The 13965-nt window shown below is 37.0% G+C and overlaps 1 protein-coding gene across 1 annotated transcript in view; it reads right to left on the reverse strand.

Annotated features, from left to right (window-relative positions):
* The window catches only part of LOC144251976 (rho GTPase-activating protein 24-like), an 88212-nt gene extending 80685 nt beyond the window's left edge, over window positions 1–7527 (reverse strand). The window contains exon 1 of the mRNA XM_077794580.1: window positions 7399–7527. Within this exon, the coding sequence (XP_077650706.1) occupies window positions 7399–7527 (129 nt within the window). The remainder of the gene's footprint in view (window positions 1–7398) is intronic.
* Between the last annotated feature and the right edge of the window lie 6438 nt (window positions 7528–13965).

A 13965-nucleotide genomic window follows, 5' to 3' on the forward strand; every position in this document is an offset into this window, starting at 1 on the left:
CCATGGGATTTGAAACATAGATGATCTATTGATCAGGTGATATGATTGATGGCTTTAAGACAATTTAAGGACCATGACCAATAAGCTGTGTCACAATATTAAATAAAATTAATTGGATTTTGATTTATGGAAGCTGTATTTCAGCGAAGTTTGTTCATCAAAAATAAATCTTTATTTCTAAGTATTCATATTTCATAAGCTTCTTTTAATACAGAGCCAAAGCCATCAAATCCAATCCTGTGAAATATCCCAAACCTTGGATACACAGAAGTTTTAATTCAGAAACAAATCATATGAGACAAGTAGTGTGGAATGAGACACAGTACTGTGAGTTACGAAAGGCCAGCTGCAATGCTGTGTGCACGGCCACTCGTTCCCTGGGCCTGATGAGGCTTCAGGGCCCAGGATGCTCTCTGCAGCTCACCTCTTCTCCTGCTTTAATTTATACAACTTTGAGGCTTAATGACCAAATTTAAAATGCAGCTCAGGAAAAATGATTCCTCATGGCTTCTGGCTGATTATGAACTTGGCCCTTGTTTGAAGTAATTTTTTTCATCAAATTTTACTTAATTCTATCATGTGTTGTTTGATTCCAATCATCTCTCCAAAGACTGCTGAATTTCTTTGGAGGAAACTTTGTAGCTTTTAAGTCCAGTTAAAAGCATTTTTGTGGCATCTCTTTGGTCAACAGAGAAAAAATTTTAATCTCAAAAATGACAGAATTACGACCAGACATATGTAGGTTTAATGTTTTATCTGTAGTGATAAAAAAGCTCTGTGAATATAAGCACTATTATTAAGGATTAAAGTTTAGATAAAGAGTATTGATAAAAGATAAAAATATGGAATACTCAAAGCAGGCATGGTGGCACATGCCTGTAATCCCAGTGGCTTGGGAAGCTGAGGCAGGAGAATTGTCAGTTCAAAGCCAACCTCAGCAAAAGCAAGGCACTAAGCAACTCAGTGAGACCCTGTCTGTAAATAATTTACAAAACAGCTGGGGATTTGGCTGAGTGGTCCAGTGCCCCTGAGTTCAATCTCTGGAACCTCCCCCCCCCCCCCCCCCCCCGCCCCGCAATATGGAATATTCAAAAGTCTATCCTCTGAAATCTAAATTTAAATCAACATATATAAATTCCTCTTTGAGAAAGGTACTTTGAAACAAGGACTATGTTAAGCAATACATGTTTTACAATTGCTCTTTCTAAAGCATAAGATAATTCGTTTAATTATTTTTATTGAGTCTTTTTCTTTTTCATTATAACTTCCAAAGCTATGGGGATAGCTATCACTTTTAGTTCCTTGTTACTGATGTTTCTCCTCTCTGGAGTTGAGCAGGTGAAAACATTCATTAGATGTCGTCTAAGGAAACTGGTTGCTCATGAAAATGCCACAGACAATGCTCAAGTTGTGATAATTGACTTGTGTTCTCTATGAGAATTGCATAGAGAACAAAATCAAAACAACCAATCAAGGTGAAGGACTCTGCATCTGGACAGAAGTGGGGTGAGGAAGAACAGGAAGCACACCAGGTGGGTTCTCCAAATGAATAAAGAAGAGAGCGAGAACCAGGTGTGGCTCAGGAAGCCGGGGCAGGAGGATCTGGAGTTCAAAGCCAACCTCAGCAACTTTGAGAGGCCCTAGGCAACTTAGTCATACCCTGTCTCTAAATAAAAAAAAATAAAAAGAGCTGGGGATGTCGCTCAGTGGTTAAGCGCTCCTAAGTTCAATCCCCAGTACAAAATAAATATATAAATAAATAAACAAATAAATAAACATATAAACAAATAAAATGAAGAGCAAGTGCTTGGCAACGTTAAAATGTGACTGTATGGAGTTAGTGGGAGGGAGGGAGTAGAAAGCAGTTTATTGGGTTTATATCTAAAAGGAAATGCACTTAAAACTTTTCTCTTTAGAAAGCACATGATTCCAGAAAGAAAGAAAGAAAGAAAGAAAGGAAGGAAGGAAGGAAGGAAGGAAGGAAGGAAGGAAGGAAGGAGAGGGATGACACATCTGTGGTCACATTTTTGCAATAGAAGATATATTAAAACAGATTTTAAAGTAGTTACTTTGACCTTTTAAAGATATATTCTGAATGATAACATGTCTCTCTCAGGAGCTAGTATCCACAGTGGTTATGCACAAAATCTATGAGATAAGATTTGAATTCTGACCCTGCCACTTGTTGATGTTGGAATTTATTTAGCCTCCATCTCAACTTCCTGCACTTCACAATTTCCTCATCTGTCATTCATAGCACTGCTGTGAGAATTAAAAGCGTTCAAGTATGTTAAGCACTTGGGAAAGTGGCTGGCACAGGGTAACAACACATGCTCACTCTTCTTTCTATACATTATCTGAACCCAATAAAGAATGTTAGAAGAAGAGTAATTGGGATTTGCAAAGTATGTTTTAACTACCTAATATGTAGAAACGGCCAACAGAAATACAATGCTTATTTAGGAACCCAAACCAAGTATAATCTTGAGAGAAGATAAAACTTATCAAAGTTTTCTAATTTTCAGTGACAAATCTTCATTCCCACATAGATAAACTTAAATACAATATTATCAACTGATTTAGTGAGATCAGAACATGGTCCATGTTGTATACTTGCTGATATCCTGGATTCTAAGGGAACAGACCCCTGAGCATAGTTTACTTTTGTGGAAAATTATGTGTCACTTCAAGTCTCTACCCCCATGAGAACTGTGACCTCAGTGGTGCTCTTGGGAAACTGCATTTGTTCCTCTGCTATTATAAGCATTTGCCCAAGATGACTCCAGGACAAAGTTTAATTCAGGCTCTTTTATTTTAAACTTTTCTCTTTCCATCTGTCTTCATGTAACAGTAACTCTAACAACAACTTCCGGCTGAATTACATTTTTCAGGAAGTATGAGATCCCAGGGCAGGGGGGCAGAGGCAAAGCAAGAGTTCACCACATGCTTTCAATCACTTAGGAGACAGTTTTATAAACTCAAATGCTGTTTCCATTGCTGGGGAAGTTTGTTCCTTGATAGGCCTTATTTCAGGATTAAGTTGTATGACTCAGCTTGCTGGGTTAACTCAAATATCGGCCAGTTTGGCCAAAATGATATAACTTATGCAAGCAAAGCTGGTTTAGGGGAAAAGAATTTGAGCTATCTTTGCATATGATGAATTTCTGGCTCACTTCTGAGAGATAATCTACAGTAAGGGGAATAAATAATTACTCAAATTTAACTCCTAATGTCACTCCTCTAGAGAGGGATATTGCTATGCTAGAATAATGGCACAGTAATTGATACTTTCACATATTTACCTGGTCCCAGAACATAAATATGATTCCTTTTTGTTCCCCTTATTGGCAGTGGAGAGAGGGTTTTTGGTTTTTTGTTTGTTTCTTTCAATGAGCTAGAACATCTCTTCTCAAACTTTAGTGTACAAATGAAACACTTGGAGATCTAAATGAAAATACAGATTCTGATTCAGTATGTCTAGTTACAGACTTGAGATTTGACTTTCTGAACCAGTTCTGAAATGATTAATGTCATGGTTTAGATAGGAGGTGTCCCCCAAAATCTCATGTGCCAGAAAGTATAGAGATGAAATGACTAGGTGATGAGAGTTTTAATTAATCAGTGCATTAATCCCCTAATAGGGATTAACTGGGTGGTAACTATAGGCAGGTAGGTGTGCCTGGAGAAGGTGGGTCACTGGGGGGCATGTGCCTTTGGGTTATATATTTTGTTCTTGGTTAGTGGAACGTTCTCTGTACTTTTTGGTGTGATCTGACCTGCTTTCCTCTCCCATGCACTTTGTGATAATGTTCTGCCTCAATGGAACCAGCCATATATGGACTGTGAACCCCAAAATGATGTTGTCCTCTTCCAAAATTGTTCATGTCAGGTCTTTTGGTCACAGTGGCAAAAACAGTTGACTAAAGCAGAAATCAATGCTGTAATCCACAGGCCATATTTGAATAGCTTGGACGTCCTACTTTCTGAATTTACCTAAGTTCTCTCCTTCTGAGACAATGTTATAGATTGAATGTGTCTTCCGAAAATACATGTTGAAATCCACTACCTCAGAAAGTGACCTTGTTTGGAAAAAAGGCCTTTTCATAGGTAATTAAGTTAAGATGAGGCAAATAGTGTGGTCCATGACCTAATTTAGATTGATGTCATTATAAAAAGGGGAAATTTAGACAGAAGACAGACATGCATGAGAATATGATGTTAAAAAGACTCAGGACGAAGACAGTTATCTAAAAACTGAGAAACTTCTGAGTTTCCCAGAAGATAAAGGAGAAACCTGGAACAGATCCTTCCCTTATGGGTCAGAAGGAGCAGCAACCTGCCAACAGCTTTGATTTAGACTTCTGGCTTCCAGAAGTGAGGAGGCAGTGAACAGAATTCTGTTGTTAAACAGTTTGTTCACCCAGTTGTGGAGATTTGTTACAGTAGCATCAGGAAAGTCATAACTATTGTACTAAGGACTTAGCCTTGACATTTTTTTTTTTCTTTCTTTCTGGTGACATCTGACACAAACAGTTTTGGGCGCACTGCTAATCTCAGCGCAATGTGAGGAATGTGAAGACAACATCCCATACACAGATAACACCACAGAGGTGTCAACCATATTTCTCAGGTTGTCCAGAAATAAAGCTTGGGTTGACCCTGGTGTCATTTACGTGTCAGATAATGACATTTTGTCATATGTCAAATTCAAATTCTATTATTTATTCAAAGTATTTTTGTCTAAAAATCTCCATTAAACTCTGTTTAATTCCTTTGTAGACTTATAAATTATTAGCAGCTCTACCAATTGCCTTTCTTTTCAATGTCATGTTATACAATGAAACAAAGCATTTTTTAAAAGAATTACATTGTGAGGGCTATTAAGTTCACAATGAATACAAATAGACTTATTTGTGAGGTTATACACAAGAATAAAGTTTGCTAATAGCACCATAAGATGGGTTCCTACAAATCAGTCTCACAGCAAACATGATTCAAATATACTCCCCAGAATATAATGACAGATGACTTGTGGGGTATTACCAAAGTTTGTTTTCACTTATGATATCCACAGAAGTTAAAATGGTAAGTTCTTGATTATTATATTTGGCTATGATATTTCTGAATTTAGCTCACTCATTTTTTATTCCTTTGGTGGTTTTTGACTGGGGGCTGCACCGATCTCTTGAGGATGTTTAGGGAGTGTGAGAGTTTGGGGCTTCACAGAAATGGAGGTGGTACTGGCATTTTTAGAGCAAGGACTGGAGACACAGATATCCTGTGAAGCAAAGGATGATTATATATATGTTTGTTCCTCACCAAATACCAAAAGCTCATCCTTGTTGATGCCCTCATCCCATCCTGACATTTCCTTAAGATTAATCATCTTTGCAGTCTGGGCTCTGTGTGTTCACCCTTTGACTTCTACCACAAACCATACTGACTCCATGGTGCTCCTTCCTCTGATTTGACAGGTGTGCCATTCCTTTGTGTGTTCAAAGAGCACAGGTTTCTCCCTCTCTTCTTTTGATGGATTACAATAAAGAAGACACTGTGTCACCCACATAGGCATTCTTCTGGGTTTTGTTGTATTATTTTGGAGGAAAAGAAAAGGGATTCAGTTTTATTGATAAATCTGACCCACACAGTAAACTTTGCATTGGACTTCTTGAGGTATTTTAATTTTTTTTTAGTGGAGAAATATTTTAAAAGACCTGCCATTTTCCTGCATTATTATAGTCCCTATCTCATTCTTTTCTTTTATCTATTCAATAGTCAAACACAAATAAGCACCTGTTATGAGTAAGATACTGTGTTAGGCCTCTTAGAGGGAGATTGCATACCATGCTAATAAAATCTCTGTTCTGTGTTAGTCAGATCTTGCCTGTTTTATTTCCCATTATTATCTTATTCTGCCTCATAATTTTCCCTTACTATATGCTTTCATCCAATCTAGAAAACCTCATTTCTCCACAAAATTATGGTAATTCTATTATTTAAAATATCACCATTCATGAATTATTTTTGATTGTTTCTTCTACTATAGACAAATCTTCATACATATTTTATTAAACTTCACAACACATGATTTTGCTAATATTACAGATATAAAATAGAAGCATAGAAAGGTTAAATGACTTTCCCATTGTCAAACGGCTCAATCAAGTCTTTCAAGACAGATCTAGCTGATCCTACCTGTATTCTTAACTAATATAAAATATTTCTGATAATTACAATCACCCTTCTATAACTTCCAGTGCACTTTAAATGCTCTTCTTAAAAATTTTAGCATAAACACAGTTGGCCTTCATGTGCAGGACTTTGACTAAATTAATCATGACTGTTTTAGAAGCTGGTTGTACCTTCCAAGTTTCTATTACAAAATACAGTTTCAAATGTTAAACAACTTTTCTGGGTTTCTTAGCTAATACAAATCCACAACACAGAAATTCCAAATATAAGTAAGTAGTCCTCTGCAATTTTTCAATGCCTACAGGCTTTTGTAGTTCTGTGGATTTGCTTTAGACAAAGTAGATGTCTGCATAGACATCTACTTTTCTCACAGGTGCCACAGGATAATTTTATCTTTGAAATTATCAAATCTTGGTCAGAATGGCATATCCCATTCATGAGAACCTTATGTGATAATTCAATCAAGTATTTGAAAAAAAAAATCCTTCATGTTCTCAGAATAATAAACTAAATATGAAGTAAAGGAAAATGCAAAAGACATGGAAAGAAAATGATGAAATGAATAGATGAAACAAAGGAAAATATTAAAATTATTTCTAGCAAAATTAGTTATTGCATTAATTATTCAATGACTAAGTTCAAACCCAAATAAGATATACTTTAACTTGTGAGGAAAAATCCTGAGAAAACTAGATTTAAAATATTTGGATTAAATTTTAATCATATAGTGAAAAACCTGTTTTTGTGTATAAGCACATGTAAATCAAGACCTGACAGGTTACATTTTTCAGGGGTTCTTTTTGTCTTCCCTTCATATTTTTTCCTGGTTCCTCCTGAAGTTAGTACTAGCTACCCAATGTTTTCTGACATTAGGATCCTGTAGCCTAACTTTCAGATACCTCAAAAATGGATATGCTGGGTTTTGAGAAAAACAATTTTCACAAGAAAGACAAAAATATCTTTTAGATTTGTCAATAACAAGAACAACTACAAAGAGCAAAAACTCACTATAAGAACGTTCAAGACTTGGGGTGTGGGGGGCTTGGGTTGTGGCTCAGCTGCAGAGCTCTCACCTGGCAAGTGCTAGGCCCTGGGTTACATCTTCAGCACCGCATAAAAATAAATAAAATAAAGGTATTTTGTGCAGAGCAGCACACATCAGCAACTCACCCTCAACGTCTTTTTCTTTTAAAGGTCTTCTCCCACAAACATGAAGAATGGAATCCTCAGGCCAGATGGAGCAAGTATTTGTTTAAGATCAGTGTAGAAGACGCGCAGTTCAACACACTGCATCTCCTCTGCCTGCCGCCGCCTTCGCCGCCGCCGCCGCCGCATGCCGCGGCTGCTGCCTGCTGCTGCCTGCCGGCGCGTGCCGAGGCCGCTGCCTGCTGCTGCCTGCCGGCGCGTGCCGAGGCCGCTGCCTGCTGCTGCCTGCCGGCGCGTGCCGAGGCCGCTGCCACCGCGTGCCTCGGCCGCTGCCGCCGCGTGCCTCGGCCGCTGCCTGCCGGCGCCGCCGCGTGCCTCGGCCGCTGCCTGCCGGCGCCGCCGCGTGCCTCGGCCGCTGCCTGCCGGCGCCGCCGCGTGCCTCGGCCGCTGCCTGCCGGCGCCGCCGCGTGCCTCGGCCGCTGCCTGCCGGCGCCGCCGCGTGCCTCGGCCGCTGCCTGCCGGCGCCGCCGCGTGCCTCGGCCGCTGCCTGCCGGCGCCGCCGCGTGCCTCGGCCTCCTTCTCCGCTGCCTGCCGCCGCCTTCTCTGCCGCCGCTGCCGCCGCCGCTGCCGCCTTCTCCGCCGCCGCTGCCGCCTTCTCCGCCGCCGCTGCCGCCTTCTCCGCCGCCTCCTTCTTCTTCTCTTCCGACGTCTTCTTCTGCGGTCTTCTTCACTTCTGAGAAATGTGGCTGGCAAGAGGGCTTATATAGCCCTTGGGTTACTGTGATTGGCTCAAAGTTATGCTAATTAGGGTCTGAAAAATGTACCAATGCTATTGGTCCAGACTTTGGCCAATCAGGTTTGGAAATGGTCAATTCTATATTCCCACCATTCATTCATGTCTGCCCCACTTCCATTTTCTCAATGGAGGTTGAGTAGTGGGAAGTTGAGGTTGTGGACCCAGCTGCAGTGATGCATGGCATGGGCTTCTGCAGCAGGCCTCCCTGCTGTGCCAAGGCCTGGCTGCTGCAGATGACAGGTCTGACAGGTCAGGGAGCCTTGACTCCCTAGGTAGTTGTTAATCTCCCACCCCTTTGCCTTACACTTTCACTGAATTCCAATTAACCACAGATTAAAACTGGAATAATTGCAAATGTACCACATGCGATGTGCATTACCATTTCACTTACTATGACAAAAGGACTCCTGATTGTTTTCAGACAGATTTGCAACCCAAATCTAGAATCCCTTCTTGAGGATTTGATTTGTGACCAATCCTATATTTGTTGGGTTACTAAGAAACAACTGAAATTATGAGCAAATGATTATTTGAGAGATACAGTCCCAGTGAATGACCATGAGGAAAGGAGGATTTTTGAAAGAGATGAATGAGGATTGATAAAAGCTGATACTGATATATTTTTTAGGCCAGTCAGTCTTTCAGGATGAGCTGTGAAATGATATAGCCAGTCTCTTGGTGGAGCAATCTATGAAGCCTATGAAAGTCTTCAGACAGGTTAAAAGGAAAAACTGCACATCAGCTCAGTTCCTAGAAAATGTGTGGGTCATGGAATACATCTTCTGCTCCCTCTCCTCCTCTGTCTTCCTCTGACTTCTGTTGTTTACAGTTCACTTTAAAAATAAACAACTCGACTAAAATTTAGAGTTATCCTATCCCACTCCTCAGCAATTGCTGAAGAAGCAAGATATCTCATGTCCTAGGATGTGTGCATTTCACTAGATTCTGAAAATGGAGCGAAGCCACACAAAAAAGTCTCCGCATTCAGGAGAGAATCTAGTGAAGGAATCAATGGGTGTTAGCTCTTCAACAGGGGTGGACACATGATCTTCAGGCTCAGTGCAAAATGAAATCATGGGGAACCCTGTTGTAAAAAGTAGTGTTGACAATGGTAAAGTATAAAGATTTGTTCTTTCCTTTCACATATTCTCTTTCTTGACTTGTCATGACTGTGTTGTTTTGGTTTTAGTTGTTAGTTAAATTTAAAATTAGTAGCAGACATTTTGACAGTAATCTTTGTATTTTTGAATGAAAATATAGCACATGCATATGCGTATAGTTATTCAGAAGAAATCATCCAAGTTTCACAATCTTTATTTCATAACTTGTGTGTGTGTGTGTGTGTGTGTATATATATATATATATATATTCCTTTATTATCAGAATGGCTAAATAATACAGAAAGGTAGCTCAACTGTTTTGTTTAATTTCATTTCTTGACACAAGGCCTGTACTGTTGATACTTTTTACTTTTAGTTTGTTAATGAAAAACAAAGAGCAAAGGAAAAAAAATTTGTCTTTTTTTAAATGTTTTTTTGTACATACCTACATAGTTCTGTGAATTAATAGTTAAGTCTTGTTGAAGTTATCATTAATATTTTGAATCAGTTTACTCTGATGCTTTTATCCATTTTATTGTTGAAAATTTAAATTGTTTCCAATTTTTTATTATCATGAGTAAGCTACTCTAAAGATTCATGTACAACTCTTTTTTGGAAAATATAAAGAATATTCATTGCATGGCATATCCTTTCTTTGAGAAAACTACCTAGAAGTGGAATTATTTGTTTATATAGTAAAGATAGGCTTAGCTGAAGAAACTTCCAAATCATTCATCAAAATGAATTACTTTATATTACTAAGAGTAACATATTAGGAGTTGCATTTGTACCCCATCTTCATTAAAATTGACAGTCAGCCTTTTAAACATCACCTCTTCTAGTGAATATGTACTGATAGATCAATACTAATTAATTTAATCTGATGGTCAATGGCAGTGAATATTTTTCCATGTGCATATTGATCATTTTTATACCTTATTTTCTGAAATATCCTAGCAAAAATTTTTATCTCCTTTTTTTAACTGTATGATAAGTCTTATTATTATTTAAGTGCAAGTCTATGAATTCTGGAAGTAAATTCTTGGTCAGATGTCATGGATTGCAAATACTTTCTCCCAGTCTGTATCTGAGTTCTTCATTTTCTTAATGGTGCCTGGGAAAGAACAGATATTTTTTTTTAATTGTGATGAAGTCCAATTTACTACTCTAATTTTAGAGTTAGGACATTTTGTGTAATTTCTAAAAAAAAAAAAAAAAAAAAAAAAAAAAAAAAAAAAAAAAGAAACACTTTACCAACCCCAAGCTTTTAATTGGTTTTTAATCTCCCATCCAGACCAAAAGAGGAAGCATGGCTAAGATTCACAGTGGTCTCAATTCCACACTGGCAGTAAGGGTGTTGCCCCTTGGGATGTGCAGCACCTTGCCTCATGGTCAGAAGTGCCTCAGCATCTAGGATAAAGGGGAAAACTTCAGCTTTTACTGTCATTTTAATAAATACTATAACTGGTAAAAATAAAGGAAAGTATTTTAAGTTTGAATAATTACTGCTTTCAGTAAAAGTAAAGTTAAATGGATAATTTGATTCTGCCATTACCTAACTTGTATTGTTTCTGCTAAAAGTTTCACTCCCATTCTTGCAATTTCTTCTTTCTGACTTATGTTCATGTAGAGTCTCCATAATATAGAGAAGAAATTTACTGGCATTGAAGCTGGAACATCTCAGAATCTGAACAAATACCTACTGTTTCAGGTGCTATTATATGCTCCTATAATCACTTCTCCCTTTCTCATCGAAATTGCAAGACTGTCTGTGACAGGACAATATCTTATGATAATTTTCTTAAAATTCCATTATCTATTTCAGTTTATATTCTATGGTAAGAGCTACATTATGTTTTTGATGGCTTTTGTAACATATGTAACTGCCATTTATGAAAGTGTGGTGTGATACTTTTCATTGTCTTTAAATAATGGAAATTTAGGAGGATATAAAACAAAATTTTCCATTCTCTCTGCCTCCCAATTCTTCCTACAAAAACATTCACTTCTCCTCACACATAAGCACAGAGAAGTACACATACAGTGGGATGGATATCACAAACAGTGATGGTCATCTAAACAATGTTTAGACAGATGCTGATTTGTAAATAAATTTGAATTAAAAACAATAGTCAATATTGTTATATTTATTATTCATTTAGAAAGCAACTGTACTTATATTGAAAACTATTCTTCAGGAAAGTATCTTAGAAGTTTCCCACTGTAATATCAGGCTGTTTATTAGACCTTTATTTGACTTTCATTGGTCACTAATTTTGAAATACAAGGTCATTTCCCAAAAAAATAGCACCAAAACCTTTGGAAGTAACCAGAGTTGTACATCTGACCTTGTTGCTCACTTTCCCTCTTCCCCCTTATAAACAACAGGGAAAAGGAAACAACTACCTAAAACCCACATGAAGAAGGCACATTATTTGACAATATGTTAAGAATACCTAGCTGTGGCATACTCTGTCCTAGCAGGTGTAATCTCCATAATTAAAACATGTACACAGTTAATGGTACAAGAGACACAATCAATTGTATACTTTAGATTGTACATTGTCTAAATAATTCAGAATGTCAGGGATCTGAGCACTGGGATTAGGAGAATACTTATTATTCATTGAACATAATAAAATTCAGTAGCAGTATTTATAATCTGAGTTCTCACCCATTACAATCTATATATTGAATTCTTTTTTATTATTATTATTTTTTATTTGTTACATATGACAGTATAATGATCTTGACATTTCATACATTTGAATCAAATGAGGTATCATTTCTCATTTTTCTGATTGTACAGGTTGCAGAAATTTGGAAAGCAGTATGGAGATTCTTTGGAAAGCTGGAAATGGAACCACCATTTGACCCAGCTATTCCTCTTCTTGGACTATATACAAAGAACCTAAAAATGGCATACTACAGGGACACAGCCACATCAATGTTTATAGCAGCACAATTCACAATAGCTAGACTATGGAATTAACCTAGATGCCCTTCAAAAGATGAATGGATTAAAAATGTGGCATTTACACACAATGGAATATTACTCAGCACTAAAAAAAAACAAGATCATGCCTTTTGCAGGGAAATGGATGGCATTAGAGCAGATTATGCTAAGTGAAATTAGCCAATCCCTAAAAAACAAATGCCAAATGTCTTCTCTGATATAAGGGGGGTGACTCAAAATGGGATAGCTAGGAAGAGCATGAGAAGAAGATTACCACTATATAGGGAAGAGAGGTAGGAGGGAAAAAGAGAGAGAAGGGGAGTTGCACGGAAAATGGAAGGAGACCCTCATTGGTGTGCAACATATATTGAATTCTTGAATTTAATCTTATACAGATCTACAGAATGAATGTTATAAATGAGACAGACTTTTATCTTTACTAACCTTCATGTTGGGATAACTATTTCATGTTTTTCACAGGACCCTGAATACATACACTAAGTTCATTATAGAGCAAATGAATACCTCAAGAAACTGAAGAAGCCATGATGCTGCAGACCTATGACATAATTGTTAAAACTGAGATAGATCTAGAACATAACTCTTACCCTTTGGAGGCTACCTCCTTCCTGATCGGGAAGCTTCTCCACTGTCTTGAGCCTCTGTTAAATTTTCTTCACATTGAAAATAATACATCAAATTAGATGGACAACTGAACAGTATATATGGTCTTATCATTTTATTCTTATCATCTTTAATTCTTTACCCAAGTGAATTAATTCCTGCCATAAAATGGGAAGTTTAGAGTTCACTTTTACTGAACCTTATTTATTGATTGAACAAATATTTGCTCTGCCTCAGGAACATACCTGGTTTGTATAACTTGAATATAGTTGGTATGAGAGGCTATTTCTATTATTGAGCAGCACTTTCCCATAATTATAATAAAAGCACTATTTAAATGACTATGAAATATTTTTGATATTTAATATAGACGATAATTGGTTTTATCTGCAAGGACATATCATTCTTGCTACATTTGATTCATCTATGACCTAGTAAGTTCTGAGTACTTCATCAATAAATAATATCATGTTAAACTTTTTGAAAAACTAGTGGCTTAATTGAATTTACAACATAGAATATACATTTATGTTTTCTCTTAAACATGGGGAAAAGGTTTCTTTTCTTTAAATTATCTGGTAGAAACATTTTGTGATAATGCCAGGTTTTGTTTTTGTTTTCCTGTGAGTTTTATTTTCTACAATGAGAGAAGTGATCCCATGTTTTTAGAAAGCCTACTATATGTTGGTATGCTTGGGATTTTGTTTAATCCATCAGGTAAACAATTTTATAAATTGGTTTATATATTGAGAAACTGATATGAAGAGATTTTTAAAATTCTATTTTAAAAAAACTACAGAGTTCATAAGGAGTCTTTAGGACAACTTTATTTTACCTGCTGCTTCTACTAGTAACTGTGAACAAGCCAATGCTTTTATTTTCTGCACAAGTTCAAATAATGTAGTATTTATATAGCCAATGTTAAAAAAGCCCAAAACCATGCTGTAAAACAACTATTTTATGATGTAGGAAACAGAATTTTTCAGATTGGAATGATATATTCTCTATAGGATAAAAAAGAGGTTGTTGGTTCTAAAAATAATTTTAATATAATTTTTTGTTTCAATTTCAAGATCAAGTTATAAATCTATTAAAATGTTTTTCAATAGCCTTTTTGTTCCTCTCACACTTGGCCTTTCAATTTGCTCACA

The sequence above is a fragment of the Urocitellus parryii genome, unplaced genomic scaffold (assembly GCF_045843805.1).
Source record: "Urocitellus parryii isolate mUroPar1 unplaced genomic scaffold, mUroPar1.hap1 Scaffold_345, whole genome shotgun sequence".
Taxonomy (NCBI): Eukaryota; Metazoa; Chordata; class Mammalia; order Rodentia; family Sciuridae; genus Urocitellus; species Urocitellus parryii.